Source organism: Ostrea edulis, chromosome 2 (assembly GCF_947568905.1).
Source record: "Ostrea edulis chromosome 2, xbOstEdul1.1, whole genome shotgun sequence".
Classification (NCBI taxonomy): domain Eukaryota; kingdom Metazoa; phylum Mollusca; class Bivalvia; order Ostreida; family Ostreidae; genus Ostrea; species Ostrea edulis.
Window position 1 is genome coordinate 43,661,059 of NC_079165.1, and position 22,033 is coordinate 43,683,091.

Consider the following 22,033-nt stretch of genomic DNA (forward strand, 5'->3'; position numbering starts at 1 on the left):
TCAGGGCAGTGAGGGCTCTTCATTGAGCAATTACATGTACTCCTATTCGGTTTATTTAAAGACCATATCCAAACGACTCGTGACTCTCACATCTAATACCGGGCGCTTGGTGAGGGGACAGTCACCATCTACAATTGTAAGTTTGAGGGGGCGTCTGAATCGAGAATAGAAACCGAGACTTCCCGGAAGTAAGCGACCACTACCGCGATCACAGTACTCGGAAATTCTTCAGTGTTGTGAATTTATACCCAATTAACAGACGACACAAGACAAATAAACAAAACATATATAATTTATTTGATATAACAGTATGATGGAATTGAATATTGTTTTATATTTGGGTACGGAAAATTAAATTTCATATCATTCTGAAGCCAAAATCATGTTCATTCAATGTGATATAATGATGTATGTCTTACAATATGTTCTGTAAATTATCGTGTATATAGAAAGCCTACAGATGGAATACCTCTTCTGAACCGGAAATAATTCAAATAAATATGAACCGGATGAGAAATGATTGGACCCACACTCATTCCGACACACAATGTCATTCGCACCATTTGCACAATAAGTCGAAAAAGGTCATTTTCGGAAACCGACTTTGTCGTATCTTTTGCCAGTCAATGATATCGACTCTACCAGAACCATGAAACAGATGATAGGTTTCCTTGGAAATATATGTATATATAATCCAGTATATAGCGAAGTGAAACCTATTGACCAGTCACAAGTTGCCCTCGAAAACATCTGATTTCTTCATCCTCCATAATTACTTCAAAGGAACCTTCGCCAGAAACTGTACTTTTGGTGGTCTGAAAAAAATGGAGATCAAATGGTGATAGAAAGAAAGGTGAAATGCTGGACTGTAAACCAGACCTTTCAAACTTGTAAGCATCTTGAGATTAGAAAAATGGAGTACAGAATATTACAGATGATATGAAATTTACCGTGTGTTTTCACTTTTTTTTCTACTTTGAACGCTGTATATTTCAAAATTACTTTGTCAATTTCTCTTCAAGAAATCAATTCGCAACAACTTATTCTTCATGTTTTGGTAAATAATCTAGTTCCGAATATGATAAAAGGAAAAGTTCTCCATCATCACACTTAGCAAGTCGATCTGATTTGCACTTTTTATCTCTGAAAGGGTTCTCCCTGAACAATAGTTCAGTGTTGTTTATGGAGATGGTGTATGTTTCCTTTACCGCCAGAAAGCAGCCATTGTCGTAAAAATGTCGGCTATTCATCATTTTGCTTCAGTTATTTGAGACAATCCGTAGACACAAGATCGTGAGCCCAAGTCATTCCTATTATAAGTGTTTTTACTTTCTGTTAACCAGTGCGTATCGAGGTCTTCGCATTCAGTATATGATCTTAAATTCACATGAAAAGATAATCAGATAGGTTAATATCTTCTCAGTACTTTGATTTTTTTTTATGATCTTAAATAATAGAAGTGAGCGCTTTTTTTAACAATATCATGAGCACAATTTGGATGGATTTCCACCAGGGGTTTAGCAATCTAGACATTTTATCATGATTCAGTTAGTACTTGTAATGCTTTCGTTTATTTTTCATGTTATCCATATTAATTTCCAACAAGTAGCAGGGAACTTTCAATTTTTTAAAAAAGATTTAGATATACATGTATTGATATTTGATATTGAAGTTCAGTGTTGGAAATGTATTTTCATGCAAGTTCCAAATAAACAATAAAAACCAAAGTGATGAATGTTAAATTCACGTTTCCAATTATCATTTAAGTTCTATACAGTAAAAACCACAAACTCTCAATTTACTCAAAAATGAATCAATAGTTTTTGAATCTCAAGACTTGTCTGATCACAAGGAAACCAAATCCGGATTATGAATCTATTATATATGATATTTACATCGATACTGAAACTGGAGTCCGGAATCCGCGAATCTACCTCCAGAGGTGGTTTGGCTTGGAACCAAGATGGCTAATTTATTTGTTCTATGCACTACTAGTGGAGGGCATTTGTCCCTTTTTGAATTAATTTTGCCAAAATAACAAAAATAAATTGTCATCGAACAAAAAATATTTTAAGGAGGTACTTTACATCGTCATAATGGCTGACTTCCTTTTAGAACATGGATGAAGATATAAATATCAGCAATATCTGTCTATTCATTTCAAGAATAATGCCTAGCTGATTAGCTCAGTAGGTTGGCACGTCGAATGCTTAATTGTTGATCGCGGTTCGAAACCAGCAGGGGTTTTAAATTTTGTGCATATTGCTTTCAACTAAAACTGCATTTTTTGACTAAATAAAGTAAATTTGAAAGTTTTCAATTTCAAAATATTGTTATACATATCATCCTCTTTTCCTCCATATCAAATTTCTCTGGTGTAGCAGACTTTAACGGGAAACAAAACAAGTCCTAATGGTTGCTATGTAGTGTCATACGACAAGACGGTCACCTGAGTAGAACATGAATTAGAAGTGCCGTGTGCAGATGGTACAAGACTCCGCGAAATGAATGTTTTTATGGTAAATAAGGATGTTTAATTCTTCTGATTCTGGTCATAAGAAACCCTTATATTAAGTAAATGTACACTCTCTGATCCCCTAATATATCTCAACTTTTGTGTAAAGTACTTGTACACTCTCTGATCCCCTAATATCTCTCAACTTTTGTGTTAAGTACATGTGTACACTGTTTGATTGATTGACAACTCTCAAATACTAAGCTGTAACACAGACAAACATTTCTCTTTTTGATTTCAACCATAATTATTTCATTTGTAATTATCAGTAGAGAGTACATCATAAAGTAGTGTTAAGAAATGTTAAAACAATGACCTTGATCGTAGTCACATGACCTTCCTCAGAGTTACCTTGGGGCAGGAACCATTTCCCAGGAGTTATGAATTAAACAATTTTGGTAGATGTATCACTATAACAAAGCACCCAGCTCAGAGTTAGAGAAGATTTACTACCTAATCCCCTTCCCTAGGGCCTGGTCCCGTGGGGATCGGGTTTGGAATAGGTCCTCAGTACCCCTTGCTTTTTGTAAGAGGCGACTAAATAGGGCGGTCCTTCGGATGAGACCGCAAAAACCGAGGTTCACAGCAAGTGTGGCACGATAAAGACCCCTCCCTGCTTATGACCACAAGCGCCGAGCAAAGGCCTAAATTTTGCAACCCTTCACCGTCAATGGTGATGTCTCCATATGAGTGAAAAATTCTCGAGAGGGACGTTAAACAATATACAATCAAACCCTAGGGCCCGAACAAATGATTCAAGGACCATGAGTTTCACAAGTTTGGTAGAGATCTATGCTTACTATCGCTACACATCCAATTCTTGTGCGCAGATTTAAAAAGATACAGATACACGTAACTATTTTCATCACTAGTACGTCAGCATTAACTCCGGACTCTTGGATCATAATCAAATTTCACGATTTCCTAGATGTACAGAAATAGAGAAGATTTTGAAACATTTTATGAATTTTTATGGATAAACTCCGCTTTTGGGCTTGAGCTAAGGGCAATGAATTTTACATTTTTGCAGGTGTTTTCATGAGTACTCAACAGTTTCTATACTATATGCCCAGGATACAGAAGGTTTTAAACATTGTACAGTAATCATTTTTAAAAGTTTCAGTCTTAGGGTCCTCAAAAGGCAAGAACTACGAAATCAAATTTTTTGTTTTCCTACCCTATAAGATGTTCCCTAACAATTTTTGTGAAAATTGACCAATACGTTTTTGAGAAGTCAAAAATGTTCAAAAGTTAACGATGCTCGGTCACGCGGGCGAGCACGGGTAGATTTGAGTTTTATATGTTTGAAATCTATTCTAATGTACGGCTTTGATGTATGCATGCTTAAGGACCGGTCAATATTTATTGGGGGGTTGGGACCGGTGCATTCCATATTTCCAATTTTAGAAAACCCCATGTCCTATATTCTAAAAATACAAAATAGTTGCTGTCCTATATCAGGTGTGTAATTAAAAAGTGTGTGTCCTATCTAATAAATAAATATATGTATGATTAAACACCATTTATACTTCATTTCAAAAATCTTTGGAGTTCTTCATAATTGTCTCTCCAGTTATATCAGCAGAGGGATTCAACCTCCTGAGAAAATTGTGTTTACTTTGTCATGCTTGTTCGGTAATTTGTCTAGTGAAGTTACAAATCTCATTATTTTCATATTATTTTTTTCTTTTTGTTAAATTGTTGTTTAACGTGCTACATTTTGCATATTTTTTAATTGCTGTTTCACTGAATTATTGTCTTATGTATTACAAGTATTTTTCACACCTCAGTATTATCTATGAAAGGCGAAGATAACGAACAGTGATCAATCTGATAACTCCTAAAAGCAATACAAAATAGAAAGTTGGACAAACACGGACCTCTGGATATACCAGAGGTGGGATAAGGTGTCTAGGAGGAGTAAGAATCCCCTGTCGACCGGTCACACCCTCCGTGAGCCCTACATCTTGATCAGGTAAACGGAGTTATCTGTAGTCAAAATCAGTGTACCAAGAACGGCCTAACACTCGGTATGAAACAATTCAGACAGCATTTGGTCCAATGATAGGTTGTAATGGCAAACTATCAAATTATGAAAGATGTGTTTAGACTTTAAATTCTGGTCTGTATCTTTTAAGTTATGACCAACCTGATATACCATTTTTATTTCTATGATTGAAATCCATACTCCATGCAAAACTTACATGTAATTTTTGCAATTTTATTTACAGCTGAATACTTCTTTTGTGATTTTTAATTACATGTTTTAATATTACAAAAGTTCAAAGGTCCAGTATTTTATAGCAAATTGTCTCTAGTATATTCAACGTGGACGTGGAATAAAGCATGCACACAATTCAGTATTACTGTATAAAGGGTAGTTGAATTAAAAGTTTGAAATACTTTATAATATTCTTTGTTCATTGATACAAAAAAATATAACTGTCCTATCAGTGTTGAAAATAAAAAAAAAAGTTGGAGTCCTATCAGTATGAAGTCAAAATAAATGTGTGTCCTATTGCATTTTGCACCGGTCCCAACCCCCCAATAAATACTGACCGGTCCCTTACAGAGTCTTTAATGCGTTAAGAACAACTGTCGCTCTTTTTAATTATTATTTAGATTTCTACTTTCGTTTTCGCGTTTCTGGATATCTGCCACCTACGAGGTACCTGTCTGCTATTTCCTGATGAAATATCAGAAATTCAGTTTTGCATCCATTGCCGTTAGCCATCTAGCTGGCCGACAAAAAACCAATAGACAGTTGAACACTACTTTACTAAATGCCTAGTCTAGAATCCAAGTTGGAACTTATTTTTTCAAAAGATTGTAATACTCACCCATTACCGCCTGGAGGGTACATCACTTGTCTGTGAAATGGAAACATTAAAAGGTAAATAATCTAAAATACAGTTTTTGCATCTGAAATTTCTTAGTGAATTCTCCCCATGAACAATCATACGATACATGTAAAATACATGTGTTTAACATACACATACTGCGTATCGCAAACCATAAAACCAAAAATGTATGAAATCAATGCATGTTAGAGAGAGAGAGAGAGAGAGAGAGAGAGAGAGAGAGAGAGCATCAGTGTATTTATGAACGAACCTCTTCCTATGTAACGTGACATAGTCTCATTATAGTAAAAATTAATTTGACATATGACCTTGGACTAAGTTTTTATCTTGACTTTTCATTTGACAAAATCAATGTATCGTATATTGTAGTTCAAAGCTATGGTCAGGTAGATGTTTGACCTCGACATATGACTTATCTAATATAGCCCCTTGTCGTATTCCTTCCTCTTCGTCATAAGATATAATTTCAAAAGCTCAATCTTGTATTACTCAACAGCTATCTGTACACAAATTGAAGTTGTAGACAAGCCAAAAAGAATATACCCCCTATAAAACCAGCAAAAGTCTTCGATTATACCTTGTACATTACATATTATGTCTTCATACAGTGAACTATTTTTCACAGATTCTAATAACTTACATCTTGCAGTTACCAGGCACCGTGTGGAACTCTACAAAGTTATTATCTACAGTGTAGCGATATGTCGGGCATTTTTCTCCAACTGTTTTGGGTGATTTCACTCCTATTGGAGGAGTGTTTGGTGATACAGGGGGTTTCTGGTTCATGGTTGCAATTTTTGTCATTGTTTGTTGCTGTTGAACAGGTGCTCTTTGCTGGATAGGCGGTTGTTGCTGTAGCACTGGTGGCCTTATTGGTTGCTGCTGCTGTTGTTGCATGGGCGCTTGCATGGGGGGCGGTGGTTGGTATTGATTTGTATTGGCTCTAGTCTGCGGTTGGAAATTGTATGCAGGACCACCATAAGGAGGCTGGTTAAAAGTCACAGGCTGGTTTTTCAAAGGTGGTCCATTATTCATGAACTGTTGGCCTGTAAAACGCAACAAGCACATGCTTTAAAGTCATCACATGGCTTAGAAATAATTTGTTTTATAACATCTTTATATGAATGTGTGTTCCCTTAATAGCAAGAACAAAATAAAACAATTTATATAGATGCTTGCCTGTATAATGGTAGTAAATTTAAAAAGTTTACTTTGATAATGTTTTTTGCCATAATAATCTTACTTCTCATTCATTAATGTATAATCTATCTGTCTATTTGGAAGCTGACCTTTAAAAGGTTGATTTTTAGGGGGTTTAAATGAATTCTGTCGCCCATTAACCGGTCTCTGAAAACTTGGGGGAATGTACTTTCGCGGCAGTTGATTCTGATTTCGGAAGTTTCGATTTTGCCCCCTTGGTGGTCTCATACTCTGCTGTACCCCTGGAGGCCTCATCCATTTGTTTCGTCTAGGTTCCGGTTGATGCTCCTGTTTCTGCGAAAATTGGCCACGATTTCGTATCGGTGGTCGTTTTTTAGGTTTAGGTGGTGGTTTACGTGTAGTAGTAGTAGTAACAGCTGTTGTTGTGGTTGCTGGCACAGTGGTTTCCTCTGCTTCAAATTCCGTTTCTACCGTTGTACCTGGTGTGGTTGATGTTGGGGGCATAGTGGTAGTTGTATATACTGGCGCTGTGTTGTATCCCCCTGGTGCTGTGTTGTATCCCCCTGGTGCTGGGTTGTATCCCCCTGGTGCTGGGTTGTTGTATTGCTGGTTGTATGGCTGATTATAAGGTTGATTATAAGGCTGGTTATAGGGCTGGTTATATCCTTGTTGATTGTATGGTTGGTTATAACCTGGCTGATTGTAACCTGCTCCGAACTGCGTCGCCATGTAGGGACCTTTGAAGGGGATGCAAAACTTTATAATTCCCGCCGATTACGTTTGCAGAAAGGCAGACGCAAATTGGCTGTTGAAACGGTCTGATGCGCACACGTCACGTGATTTCATCAATGCAGATATTGTTGACCCCAGTAAAGGTCTAGTGATTGACTGCTCATGTGTTTGGTTTATTTTGGGTAGTTGTGATTAATAGGAACAGTGCGTGGTTAGCTTTTTCTGGTCTGTGTGTGGTTAGAAATACTTGGTCCGATCTTATGAAGTTAAGTCAATGCATGGAATCAAACCCTAGTCTGCTGTATTAACTACCGTTTGTTTGAAATATTAGATAAATAATGTCCCGGTTTCTTATTTCTAACTCGGTTAATATTGAATATGCCAGATTCGACTGAAAATTTAAAATGTTCTTGCACTGAATCAGAATTCTATAGACTTTACTGTTATATTGGAAATTTTCAACCAAATAAAAAAAAAACAATTCCGTATTCATTAATTACTTACAGAGGATGGGGGTACACTACTGAGACATGCTGTTAATTAACGTTCTACATTATAACTGGGAAAATGTTAGTTCATGCCAGAAATCACGTGACGCCAGGTTCTGCCCAACTGCAATCGTATTCAGCAAGATATACACTATTAAGATAAGCACGGGAGCATTATTTATACACGATATATATGTGAATAAATAAAAAGATATTATGTTAAAAAAAACGTTAATTTCGATAATTCAAAATATTACATCCGTCACCCTAGTGAATCTTTTTAAAAAACCTTATAGCTCAACACACAGCGCTTTTCTATAACGTCATTAGAATATTTTATCACTAGCTTCACATAATGAGTTAATATGATGTTGAAAAAGAATTTGAAAGTTTCCTCTATTTGTGCTGAGTGTTGAGATATGTGATGATCGGATCCAAGTATGTGGTTTTGTGGTGAGAGAGAAGACAAAGGAATTTAGATGTCTATACACAAAAACATGAACAAAGGAGGGTGAATGGTTCCCCGCTTTGTTCCCCATTCCCAGACAAGTTTTGACTTACCATGTGCGGTCTGGGCCTTCAAAAACACGAAAAGGATATCTACAATCAGAAAGAGGTTATCTACACACACATAGAAGATTAACATGAATTTACAAAACGCCCATAATGAGAATAAACATGTATATCAAACGAAATAACTATTGAGCCTGTGGACCTCCTTTTAGAGAGGTATGTTAAATTATATACGTTGAAAACTCCAAATCCGATGCTAAATTTCTGTAAATATACATATATGTGCCCAGCGGGGCCAATTTTAATAGTTACAGTCAACTTGACACCAGAGGAGTCGGTCAGCGATTTTAAGAAACAAAACAATAATTATTGGTTTATCGAACTACAGGTTTATGTTATTAAAAACATTATCTACGCATGCACCCCCTGGAATTTTGCAAAGTACATATTATTTTTTCAAGACAAGAATCTACCCTCATACTTTAAATATGATATCACTGTGTTTTTATTATTATTATAGTTATTGTTTTATCTTATGATTTTGATAGTGCAAGTACATACTTTAAAAACAACCGCTTTAGATTTATATCGGGTGCTCTATAGATGTTTGTGTAACAATAGATAGTGTACTAAACTTTGCAGTAGGTCCTCTACTTAGCTGTCTTCTGGATATACTCATTGTGTGATATTTCTGTGTGAGACAGTCTGGATATACTCATTGTGTGATATTTCTGTGTGAGACAGTCTGGATATACTCATTGTGTGACATTTCTGTGTGAGACAGTCTGGATATACTCATTGTGTGATATTTCTGTGCGAGACAGTGTGGATATACTCATTGTGTGATATTTCTGTGTGAGACAGTCTGGATATACTCATTGTGTGATATTTCTGTGTGAGACAGTCTGGATGTACTCATTCTGTGACATTTCTGTGTGAGACAGTCTGGATATACTCATTGTGTGATATTTCTGTGTGAGACAGTCTGGATATACTCATTCTGTGATATTTCTGTGTGAGACAGTGTGGATATACTCATTGTGTGATATTTCTGTGTGAGACAGTCTGGATATACTCATTCTGTGACATTTCTGTGTGAGACAGTCTGGATATACTCATTGTATAATATTTCTGTGTGAGACAGTGTGGATATACTCATTGTGTGACATTTCTGTGTGAGACAGTCTGGATATACTCATTGTGTGATATTTCTGTGTGAGACAGCGTGGATATACTCATTGTGTAACATTTCTGTGTGAGACGGTCTGGATATACTCATTGTGTAACATTTTTGTGTGAGACAGTCTGGATATACTCATTGTGTGACATTTCTGTGTGAGACAGTCTGGATATACTCATTCTGTGACATTTCTGTGTGAGACAGTCTGGATATACTCATTCTGTGTGAGACAGTGTGGATATACTCATTGTGTGATATTTCTGTACGAGACAGTGTGGATATACTCATTGTGTGATATTTCTGTGTGAGACAGTCTGGATATACTCAGTGTGTGATATTTCTGTGCGAGACAGTGTGGATATACTCATTGTGTAACATTTTTGTGTGAGACAGTGTGGATATACTCATTGTGTGACATTTTTGTGTGAGACAGTGTGGATATACTCATTGTATGATATTTCTGTGCGAGACAGTCTGGATATACTCATTGTGTGATATTTCTGTGTGAGACAGTCTGGATATACTCATTGTGTGATATTTCTGTGCGAGACAGTGTGGATATACTCATTGTGTGATATTTCTGTGTGAGACAGTGTGGATGTACTCATTGTGTAACATTTTTGTGTGAGACAGTCTGGATATACTCATTGTGTGACATTTCTGTGTGAGACAGTCTGGATATACTCATTGTGTGACATTTCTGTGTGAGACAGTCTGGATATACTCATTCTGTGACATTTCTGTGTGAGACAGTGTGGATATACTCATTGTGTGATATTTCTGTGTGAGACAGTCTGGATATACTCATTGTGTAACATTTTTGTGTGAGACAGTCTGGATATACTCATTCTGTGACATTTTTGTGTGAGACAGTCTGGATATTCTCATTCTGTGACATTTCTGTGTGAGACAGTCTGGATATACTCATTGTGTGATATTTCTGTGTGAGACAGTCTGGATATACTCATTGTGTAACATTTCTGTGTGAGACAGTCTGGATATACTCATTGTGTGACATTTTTGTGTGAGACAGTCTGGATGTACTAATTCTGTGACATTTCTGTGTGAGACAGTGTGGATATACTCATTGTGTGACATTTTTGTGTGAGACAGTCTGGATATACTCATTGTGTAACATTTTTGTGTGAGACAGTCTGGATATACTCATTCTGTGACATTTTTGTGTGAGACAGTCTGGATATACTCATTCTGTGACATTTTTGTTTGAGACAGTCTGGATATACTCATTGTGTAACATTTCTGTGTGAGACAGTCTGGATATACTCATTCTGTGTGAGACAGTCTGCGCTTCCGACATCTTTAGTGTATCTTAAAAGTTCTAAAGTAAAATAACTAAGAAGTTACATTACAAGTTAAGAAGTATATGTTCTAATTATCATAAGCATGGAGCGACAACCTACTGTAATCAATGTTTGTTGATTGTTGTTTTACGTCCCGTCGAGAATTTGTTTCACAAACAAACAAACAACCAATAAACAACTATAAATGTTTAACTGCAGCTCTCTGGGAAAACATTAGGACAGACCAGAGAGCTATGTACAGATCTGCCCCTTATAATGATGGATTTCATATTGTTTAACGTTCCTCTCGAGAATTTTTCACTCATATGGAGACGTTACCATTGCCGGTGAAGGGCTGCAATTTTTTTTAGGCCTATGCTCGGGGCTTACGGCCTTTGAGCAGGGAGAGATTTTTAACGTGCCACACCTGCTGCGACATGGGGCCTCGGTTTTTGCGGTCTCGTCCGATTTAGTCGCCTCTTACCACAAGCAAGGGGTACTGAGGACCTATTCTAACCCGGATTCCCACGGGATTCTATTCTTTATAACCACCTTCGATTTTTACGGCGCTGAAAAAAAATCGCATGGTTGAGGCCTTATATCGTTGTATTCTTGCATTGCCGTCTCAAAAATCTAATATAAAAAAAATCCTAACATATTTCCCCACTATGCTTGTGTCTAAAATTATCTTCAAATATTCATTTTAAAGCCCCGTGTGACCCGAAAACTCACAGCTTCAAATGATTTTGTTGATGTAACCATGTTGGGTAGCAAGTCAAATCGACCCCGGTACATTTTTGAAACAATAATATTTGTGTGAATAAATATCCCCACAAATGGTTTTAATAGTTAAATATTTGGATGAAATCATCCCAGTTTGTTTAAAAAAATAATGATTTAAATAGGTTTGAATTTTGAATTCAATTCACGGCTTTTATTTGTCTTGTCCCTATCCTGCCACCCTGTTTACACTATGCTTCGTCGTTAGCGGTGGGGTTAAGAGCTTCTTTTAAATCCAGAGACGATATACATTTTTATTGTATATTAATCATTCGTGTTTATGATAAATGAAGACCGAATACATACCTCGGATCGGATATTACTAATACAAAAAAATCAAAAAAAAAAAATCAACGGAGTTTGATTTAACAAACTACCGAACATGGCTACGTCAACAAACGAAATTTTTGAGACGGCAATGCAATCGTTTAGCCAGAGTCCACTTTCAATAGGTAAGTGATGATTACAGGTTCGAAATTTACAAAAGGTTATAGCATCTTTTCTAGGTAGGATATCTAAATATTTTTCAAATTCTAATTCATCCTTGTACATTTTATAGTTTATAGTGGGGGGATGAGGTGGTGTAGTTCTAAAAATAACTTTCAAACCACAAAGAAAACTTTAAGAATAATCATACAGAAATAATATTTTGATCAATATTCTAACTACAATTTAAAGTAACGATTAATATATTTGATGTATTGGATACGAATGCTATATCAAACATTTACAGCTGTAGCTCTCTGGGAAAATACTGAGACAGATCAGAGAGTTACAGATCCACTCCTTATAAAAACCTTCGATTTACGGCGCTGACAAAATCACTGTGTTCGAGCCCCGAGAAACAAGACATTGTAATAAAGAAATTGGTGATGAATTCCACTACATGTTTAATTGCAAATCTCTGATTGATACAAGAAAACAATGTTTATCACCAAAACAAATACGTCTCAAAAATATCATCCCTTTTAAAAATATAATGAATTCACAAACAAGCAATCTTTTCTAAGAAAATTGTGTTCCTTTATAAGAAATATTAATAAACTATGCTCCCCGACCCAATGACTACTCGAATCTAAAATTGCACATGTTGCCTATCTCCATACTCACGCATGCCTTAAAACATTTGATGATATATTACCTTCACTTTTATATAAAATACATATGTAATTGTGATGAGAAATAAATTCAGTTCATAACCCAAAACTAGACGAAAATAAATAAGTTTGTATCAACACTGCACCATTGTATCTTCCATTAATCATTACCATTTCTATAACGGTCACTACGGTGTTCGTACTCGGTGTATGGAAATCATTACCTTACTGGTCTCAGTACTGGACCTCGATAAATAATTGTATGGCAATTACCACCGCCATTATTTAACGTTCAAAAGACGAGGACCGTTTTTTTTATGTCTGCATGTCGGTACCGAGTGCTTCCATGTCCTACAAACTTGCTCTCTCTTTAATTGCTGATAATATGTTTGCCTCTTTATGGCTAGTGGTCAAGGAAAGTGTAATGAAAGGTTTTCTTGCCCTAATCATCTCTGTCGTTACTCTTTTAATATCTACAATATGCTAGCACGTACTATGCATTGATTAAAGTTTTGTTTATTTCTGGGATGTACTGATGCATAAATCTGAGAAATAAACTTTTTGTTCAATTTTAGCTCGTTTTGAGTGATCGGTTTTCAGTAACGATAGAATTTCCAAATATCTCCAGGGTAGGGATAATTCCACGAAGAGAGTATATAGCTCGATAATGCTGCTGTTATACATAATCAATTTCTGAAGCGCTGAGGATAACAACCACCTCTGAGTTGTCTACCTTAATGTCGGCTGGTATTCGGCTCGGCCGAATATTTGGACTGACTCTTTCATCGAATCTCGGAGCAGTTCTTGATAATTCATGTCAGGAAATATACATTCAGCATAAATACCAAAGATAAGCAATGTAGAATTAATAGTGATAGAGAATTAGTTTTATTTGCAGCAAACGGCAGTGTCACCAAAGTGCACATTGATATACTAGAACCGGCCGAAGTTGATCACACATGGATTACCTGACATGAATTACGAAGGACTGCGTCGAGATTCGGTGAAGGCGTCAATCCAGATATCCAGCCCAGCCGAATCTCAGCCGATGTTAGTCTACCTGTTAGTGTTTGCTATCATCAAACAGGGGGCCAGTCTAGCCCGATGTCCGTCTATTTAATTTTGCCGGCATTGTCGTTAACCATTTAGCAAGCTGGTCAATACAACCGAACCCAACCTTACAGAGAGCGGACTCAAAGAAAGCCGTGTCCACACAATGCACATGTGTCCACTTTGCCTTATTGTAAAGTTGTGTTGGACTGCACATTCATAAATGTTAGTAAAAAGAAATTACTGGTATTACAACTGCCAAAGTAAAGCCATATTTCATGTAAATGCCAGAATTCACACGCCTAGTGCTATCCGTAGCTATATCCATAGTATTTCATCAGTTCTCCATAGTACACGTCACATAAAATATTTACTGTTTTCTATCTTATCAATCATTTTTGTACAGTTATACATCATGTAAAGGTACATGTACTTTTAATGTTCCATTTGCTTGGCCTTGTAAAGAGAATGCTGAAATAGGTTTTGCGACTACCGCCTAATCCTTATTACATTTTTCATGAATAAATATTGTTCCAGATAAAACGCAGGTTGTCAGAGATAAAATTTAATTTGCATGAATAGTCAACGAAATTGAAAGCACCAAGTGCTTATAATGCATCTGAATTCACCAGCTATCCCCAAGGAGAGACCTATAAACACCGCCATGTATATGTATTGTTTCATCAGATCAAGGTTAATGTCATCCAAGTCATGCGGCGTTTATGATGTTACACATTGTCATAGAAACCACAAACGGAATATAACACTGCATGATGTTTGGCTGATACAAGGTCTCGCCGAATGCAAGTTACACAGGGGACAAATTGTCTTGTGACTGAATGGAACAACTGAATGGCTTTGAGGGAACAAAAATAGAAGAGGATGTATAGTATGATAGAAATCTGATAATTCCATCCAACCCCCAATATGTCGAATATGACAGGGTATAACAATAATAATTATGGTATATATTTAGTATATTATACTAACTTCACCTCATAACGATAAAACTACAGGGGTATACAGTTTTCATTTCCGTCTCTGTCCGTCCACCATGCTGTCAGTCTGTCTATATCTTGCTGTCCATGTGTCCGTCTATATGTCCATCCTACTTTTTTTTCCACTTTTGCCCCGTAGGGATCCGGGATAGAATAAATCCTCAGTAAGAGGCGATTAAATATTGCGGTCCTTCCGATGAGATCACAAAAAAACGAGGTCCCGTGTCAAAGCAGTTGTGGCACGATAAAGATCCCTCCCTGCTCAATGGCCATAAGCATCGAGCATAGGCCTAAATTTGCAGCCCTTCACCGGCAATGGTGACGTCTCACTGACTTTTCGTTGTATTTGAGGCACTGATATAAAAGTGTTCTATAGCTTTCTAATGGATAACTGCATATCAAATTCGACTTTCGCCTTGGTTCACGTCCCTTTACAGAAGTAGCGTCCCTTTACATATGATTCAACTTCCGCACTTTTTAGGTTATTCTTTAATATATTGATACAAAATTCACTAAGCAGATTTCACTCAACAAATAAAGGCAAGTCTAGCTTTCATTGCAGTTGATTCACTTTTAGATAAGTTATGGCCCTTTACAGTGTAAAATGATGTGTTCCGCGAATGGAAATCGGTAAGGGACATGCATTGGCAATAATCATTTCCTTTAGAAGCGTGTATAGAGGCCATGGTACGCTTTAACCTACGTTGAATAAAGTCATACGTTGACATGGTTGCAGAACCAAAAGGCAGAGAGAGAGAGAGAGAGAGAGAGAGAGAGAGAGAGAGAGGGGGGGGGGAGATTCATCAGGAAGTTGGTCTAGTGAAAAGATCAAATTGTAGGGTTAAAGATGACCTTATATACATATAGAAAAGACAAACTGAGCTTCGGAGCGTGTGCAAGATATATAAAAATAAATGTCGATTATAATTGGTTATCAAGCTTATCTTATATGAATTTTAGAATTTGTTAAAGAAACTTTGTAAAATCGATATGTTCTATTATTTCGGTGTATTCCATGAAATTGCTTTCTAAAAACGTCGTGGAACCTTTTGTTGAAATACGCGAATTCACACAAGATGTACAATATATCTACCTTAGTAATTTGTAAATTCTAAAATACATATGTATATGGTGGGTTTTTTTTTGTCCATAGGTTCAGTAAACATGTATCAAGAAATACATGTGAAATATGGAAGACTTTTACAGTCATTCCTAACTTCGATAGACATAATTTTGCTGGAATTTTATTATGAAACTAACGGAAAAAAGTTTTTAAAATTATGTCATATTTCTTATCTCTTGTAAAATATATACATGTAAATACAATAAATATATTGTCGACTTGAAAACCAGATGTATTTGTGAAACACAATGCTTCAGAGCATGGCCATGTTCGATTGTGGCAAATTCGACTCTGGTCTTGAGATACAGCAATGACCATGACCGTTCAGTTCAGTTGAAATATCTACTTTGTATAGATTCAAATTTTTAAAGTTATGACCTGTTAAAGTTGCAGACAAGCAAAGACGAAACCAAACAGACAAAAACAAACACACATTTTTCGATCTAGGGGACATTAATTGTAAAGAACAATCTCAAAATACTTAAACCTATATATCTAAACGATTACAAAAACAACTTATGTACTGCTTATATTATCTAAAGTATGTGTAATTTTATACCACATATTACAATGTAGGGGTGGATGTGTATAGCAAATGAACAATTTAGATATATGTAGTTGCGATTACGTCAGGCGCCGCTCAATGAGAAGAATTTGATATTCATATTTTCTATTGGTGGGCTATTCTAAATCGAAGATTTTTTAGAAAGAGGACAAAAAGTCTCTCGAATCAGCAGGCTTTAGGTACCCTGTTAGGTGAGGTCTGTAATTCCAAGAAGCACAATTGTTCTTACAAAAAAGTCTGGAAACTGTAATTTAACAAATGACATAATTCTTTTTATTCTTTAACACCAAAGACGAGAATGTAAATCTGACGATGTATAGCCGCCTGTTTTTCATCAGATGTGAGGTGAAAAATTACATGTAACCATGGAGTAAAAGTAATCAACAATGTGTATTGTTTTCCGGACAAAAGTAAGGCTAAATCCTCCGATCATGAAGTTCACGGTATTCATATCACTACTTTGTTTTAACATTGGGGTCACAATTGAGATGTATACTGGATCCACCACTGTATATATTGTTGAGGTAAACAATGGAGAAAAATCATTAAATGAAAAAGGATCTGTAATAATTATGAAAGATAATACGAAGGAAATGGAAAAATGATCCCATCATCTCAGATTATACATAAAGTGATGGCTGACCATATATGTGTAGCAGTTAATCTCGGCTGAGATTCGGCTTGGCTGAATATTTGGACTGACGCCTTCACCGAATCTCGGAGCAGTCCTTCATAATTCATGTCTGGAAATTTACTTTCAGCTTCGGCCGGTTCTAGCAATTAATGTGCACTTAGGTGACACTGCTGTTCGCTTCAAATAAGTTACTTGACGATTAAACCAAATCTGTAGCACTATTAATGCTGCATTACTTACCGTCTAAGTATGTAAATTCCATAAAATATACTCTTACTAAATTTTCCGTTCAATTGATGAAGTTCATGGCGCAATATTTTAATTCCCGAAATTGAAGAGTTCCAATAGTTTTTTTTTTTAAATTGGCGATTTACAAGACGGTATGTGGAGATACTCTGTATCAGTAACTAGATAATAGACTATAGGAACTCTTCAATTTCAGGAGATAAGATATTGTGCCATGGAAGTCATCATTTAAACGGAAAATTTAGTGACTCTTTTCATTTTAGGATTTTTTTTTACCTAAACGGTAAGCAATGCAAGTTAGTTTAATATAGTCAAATCACTTATTTGAAGCGAACAGTACACCCAAGTGCACATTAATTGCTAGAACCGGCCAAAGCTGAAATTTCCAGACATGAATTATGAAGGACTGCTCCGAGATTCGGTGAAGGCGTTAGTCCAAATATTTAGCCAAGCCGAATCTCAACCGAAATTAGTGTAGCAGTATAACTTATCATTTGATAGAGAACTGGTGATATACGTATAGCAGTATAGTTTCTCATTCGATAGAGAACTGGTGATATACGTATAGCTTCTCATTCGATAGAGAACTGGCGATATATAGATGGTAATGATACTCCACTTCCAATGCAATAACCCCTTTTTGAGAAGACCCGTTTACTGCATACCATTAGAATTTAGATTTTGATGACTATTGGTAACATTTATTATGAAAAAAAATATGACACTGCTTGCTTTCCTTGAATAGAAGAAATAATTAGAAATGTGGAGGAAAGTGGCGTTAATTTCGTACTCTGTCAAAAAGAGAGCAAAATTACGTCATCTCATCCAATGAATGGAAAGTATGGACATTTTGTGATTTTTACTTGTAAGTAGATGGAGCTCAGTCAAGAAATAGAAATAGTGGGAGCTGCTTTAATTATTTTTTCTTAGCTTGGGATTGAAAAGTTTCGGTATAACTACTGGACAAACGAAAATTATTTGTGTATACCTGGACAAGTTCTCCATCAATCATGAAGTATATAAATAGATTCTCCCCTGACAGCTGGTCAGCAATAAAGACAGAGGCGAAGTTTGCTTTAGAGTGCCATTTATACATACTTTGTAATTTCAATCACATACTTTTCCCCCTCAGTTGAAACAGTTTATCATATTATTTAGTGCCTAATCAAATAAAAGGCCAAAATCAAATTTTGTATAGAAATGTCCCAACTCCAAGATTTTCACTATCATTACTCTGTGAAAGTCTTTTTTTTAATATTTCAATATGGAAAACTATTTCTATTTTTTCTCGTGCTATTCTTTGAATTCCAATGTATGCTCAACATACTGTATCAAATAATAACAATCACGTGGTTTGCTCATTGAATGTTATTATTTTACAAGTGTCCCCCCCCCCTCCCCCATATTTCCATATTTTTTCTATTTATAGTGTACCTAACTCTGAGTCAATTAGGTAGATCGTGAAACAATTAAAATGTGTACCCAAACCCTTTATTTTCCATTTATAAACAAAACACTAAACCACTGCACAGTGCGTATCAAATCAGATGTCCGTCGCTTCCAGCATGCGTCGTTATTGCGCGACGTACATGGTGTGGGAACAATTAATTAGTGTTAATGGGTGCTGTTAGATAAATGGTCTGGTATAGCTGTTCGTTAAGCGTCAACAAGAAATTTATCATTTGCTTTGGTTTGAGCATGAAAATACAGCTTGGAAGACTGTGTAAATATGTGATATCTTTTCTAAGAACAGACACACAAACAATTCAGTCTTTACTTGGACATTCAACTCAGATGTAACTGTTTTCTACCCCTAGCAAAAAAGCAACTGCTATTATTTCTGTGCGAAATCATCCTGAAGACATGTATCACGAAAAAAAAATACGATTCTTAGTTTTCATGATAAGCATTAAGTAAACTATTAAATACGATTCTTAGTTTTCATGATAAGCATTAAGTAAACTATTAAATACGATTCTTAGTTTTCATGATAAGCATTAAGTAAACTATTTGATTAAGGATACGTTTTACCGTGTTCCTATATATAAAAAAGAATATAATTCTTCAGATTTCAATAATGACCATTAATATGAATATTTCCATTGTTTCGAGTGACATACTATTTTCACTTTTGAAAATTGATCAAATATAATCAGAAACTTACAAGTACGTGTGTATTGACTGAAATGGATGTAATAAGGGGAGTGATATAGCTAAAAAAGTTAGTTTCATATAGTTTTCTGATTCATATCAGTTTTCAATGTGTATTTCTATCGTAGATATATTCTTAACATAATAGTCTTCCTAGTTTAGTAATATGAATAGATAAACTTCGTATATTAAGTGTTCACATTTTGTCCCTAATCAGTCATTGAAAAACGGTCAATTTCAGTTTCTTTTGATCATCAAATCGTGAAAAAAAATCAATAAAAATCCTTCTACATGTAGGTAAGAAGAATACCACACGATTTTGTTCAAAGTCCAAAAATCAGAGGAAACAGAGAAGTACATTGTTTTGACACTGTAAGAGGAAATGCAAATTAAAAAAATCAAACACAAGAACACAGACACCAATTTCTTAGGTACTTTTCTTCCAGTCAATAGAGAAAATGAAACGAGTTTTTACTGAAACAAAATAATTATTAGGCCTTGTAATTTTTTTAAAGAAAAAAAGCAAAGCAACACTTTACTCATGATTTGTAATTTTTCATTTCACATCATGGGAATTTAATAAAATTCCTGGCAAATTATTATTAAGCAACTTTTAAATTTATGTAATATTTATATAAAGAAACTCACCAAAAAGTAATAATAAAATTCCTTGGGTGATATTCCTCATTCTGAATATATGTTCATTAAGGGATCCAACGGGCTTTTAATGCGAAATAAAACTCGAAAACGTATTTTTGTAATTTCCGGATTAATGTCACCCGCTGCTGGTTAGCCTTTCTTGACGAGAGCGACTGCGCGTCCCTCCGCACGCGGTGGCAATGACGATCCCTCCAAACCATGTCAGATGTCACCATAAAAGTAAATAAGTATAAATGCCTAATATAGCTGTCAGAATTTTTATGCGATTGCCCTTTATTACTGAATACACAATCGGCAAATACAAAAGTTTTTGGTTATTTATTCCAAGAGTCGGAAGAAACACACCAAAACAGTCATAAACCCTCAGATGAATTCCTTTGTTCTTTATTGCAATTATGGTGTACAGCTGGTTCATGATTTAGCATGCGATTCGTATGGAAGACATCGACGATTTCTTCCTTCCAATATATATATTACACATTCGGGTTTTTTTCTTTTTCTGATTACATGTATCTCACATTTTTGTCAGTAACATAAATACAATATGTCTACTTTCAAATCTGAATTAATCTAATGTCAAATACATAGAGGCATGAAAGAAATTTGTAACATTTTACACACCATAATTATTTGAAGAATTGCGCATCTGCTATTTAATGTGGGTGGTTTTGAAAACCTCACCGATTGTCGTTCATTTCTGCGATTAACGGTACCGTTTCAGTCCATGCCTGTGTAGCCTGGCATGTGTGCAAACTCTTTGGTTATTTTCGTATCTCTGTATTAAAACAAGACACTTTAAATGTATCACAGAAACATTTTTAATTCATATTTACATTTAAAGGTTTCAAATAAATTGTTACGTGTATCAATATTATGAAATACCATTACATGCACATTGTGCAGAATTTTATACACCCCATGAAAGGGAACAAACCATATTGAACACGGTTTAATCAACGGTACCTAATCTAACATTATTCGGACCAGAATTCTTTTATAAATAGCATGCACTATGTCCTAATACTAAAACTTTATTTTTGGGGATAAAGTACAATGTATCAGAGAACGCACCGGACAGAGTATATCGGTGTATGGTATCAATGTTTTTCTCTTGTTCACTTAGGCTCCAGACAATCATTCTGCGCTGTCATGTGGATGCACTTAATTAATAAGTTATCCTAATTAACACAGACAAGATGTGTGTGTATATATATATATATATATATATATATATATATATATATAAATCCATAAATACCTGACTCCAGTTTAACAAGTAGAGTAATGGCAAACGACATGTATAGTTAATTGCCAAAGGTTACAGATATCATGTATATCGTTGTTCACTATGTTTTACAAGGTCTACGCTACAAGGATTTTACAATTGTCTTAATTAAAACTTTTTAGATGTCAAAAGGCCCCCACTCAATATAAGCAGTAAAAGTGACCCATGTGTGCGTAAAAGAATAAATTAGAAAAGAATATCGTAAGTCTGGTGTACATTGGGCCATGATGAAAATCTGGTATGTGTCATTATTGTTACAATAATTTATATATTCAACTGAATGTAATATGAACTAACGAAGATTAATCGATTCTATATGAATATAATATCTTTATTTGGGGAGAAGTTTATCTCTAAAAAAAATTGTCCATTTAATTACAGGTCAACAACTGAACATTTTAAATAAAGATATAAATTAATGCCCACCAAAAAGGTTAAATTAGCTCTCTTTTGTTTAGCATCATGAATAATCCTAGACTGTCTTCCGTCGTCTTTGCAATGACCATATTTGACACTAAACAATTGGCCCGTGATGACATCCATTTCATGGCGTTCTGCTTACGAATCAGTGGTCAAAGTGTAAAAGAAAAATCACGAATTTCTTTGTAAAGTATGCTAGGAAACCACTTCCTTGTACACGAGGTATATATTTCATACCAAGCACCTGTTCACACTTGGTCACAGTAACTAATG

The 22,033-nt window shown here is 35.5% G+C and overlaps 1 protein-coding gene across 1 annotated transcript; it reads right to left on the bottom strand.

Annotated features, from left to right (window-relative positions):
* Positions 1-314: 314 nt before the first annotated feature.
* On the bottom strand, positions 315-21,353 carry LOC125667023 (uncharacterized). Its single transcript, XM_056153379.1, has 6 exons — positions 21,314-21,353; positions 8,319-8,357; positions 6,666-7,274; positions 6,017-6,422; positions 5,356-5,385; positions 315-815 (listed from the first exon to the last, which is right to left on the bottom strand). The coding sequence occupies exons 1-6, from the start codon at positions 21,351-21,353 to the stop codon at positions 773-775; spliced, it is 1,167 nt and encodes a 388-aa protein (XP_056009354.1). The 3' UTR covers positions 315-772.
* Positions 21,354-22,033: the final 680 nt, after the last annotated feature.

What these genes read in the sequence shown, in the direction of transcription:
- LOC125667023 (XM_056153379.1), bottom strand. Translation starts at nt 21,353, where the DNA reads ATGTCGTTTGCCATTACTCTACTTGTTAAACTGGAGTCAG. An exon ending in GAAGGCCCAGACCGCACATG is followed by an intron (nt 7,275 to 8,318) that starts GTAAGTCAAAAC and finishes TCCCCTTCAAAG; the next exon opens with GTCCCTACATGGCGACGCAG. An exon ending in TACCCTCCAGGCGGTAATGG is followed by an intron (nt 816 to 5,355) that starts GTGAGTATTACA and finishes CATTTTTTTCAG; the next exon opens with ACCACCAAAAGTACAGTTTC.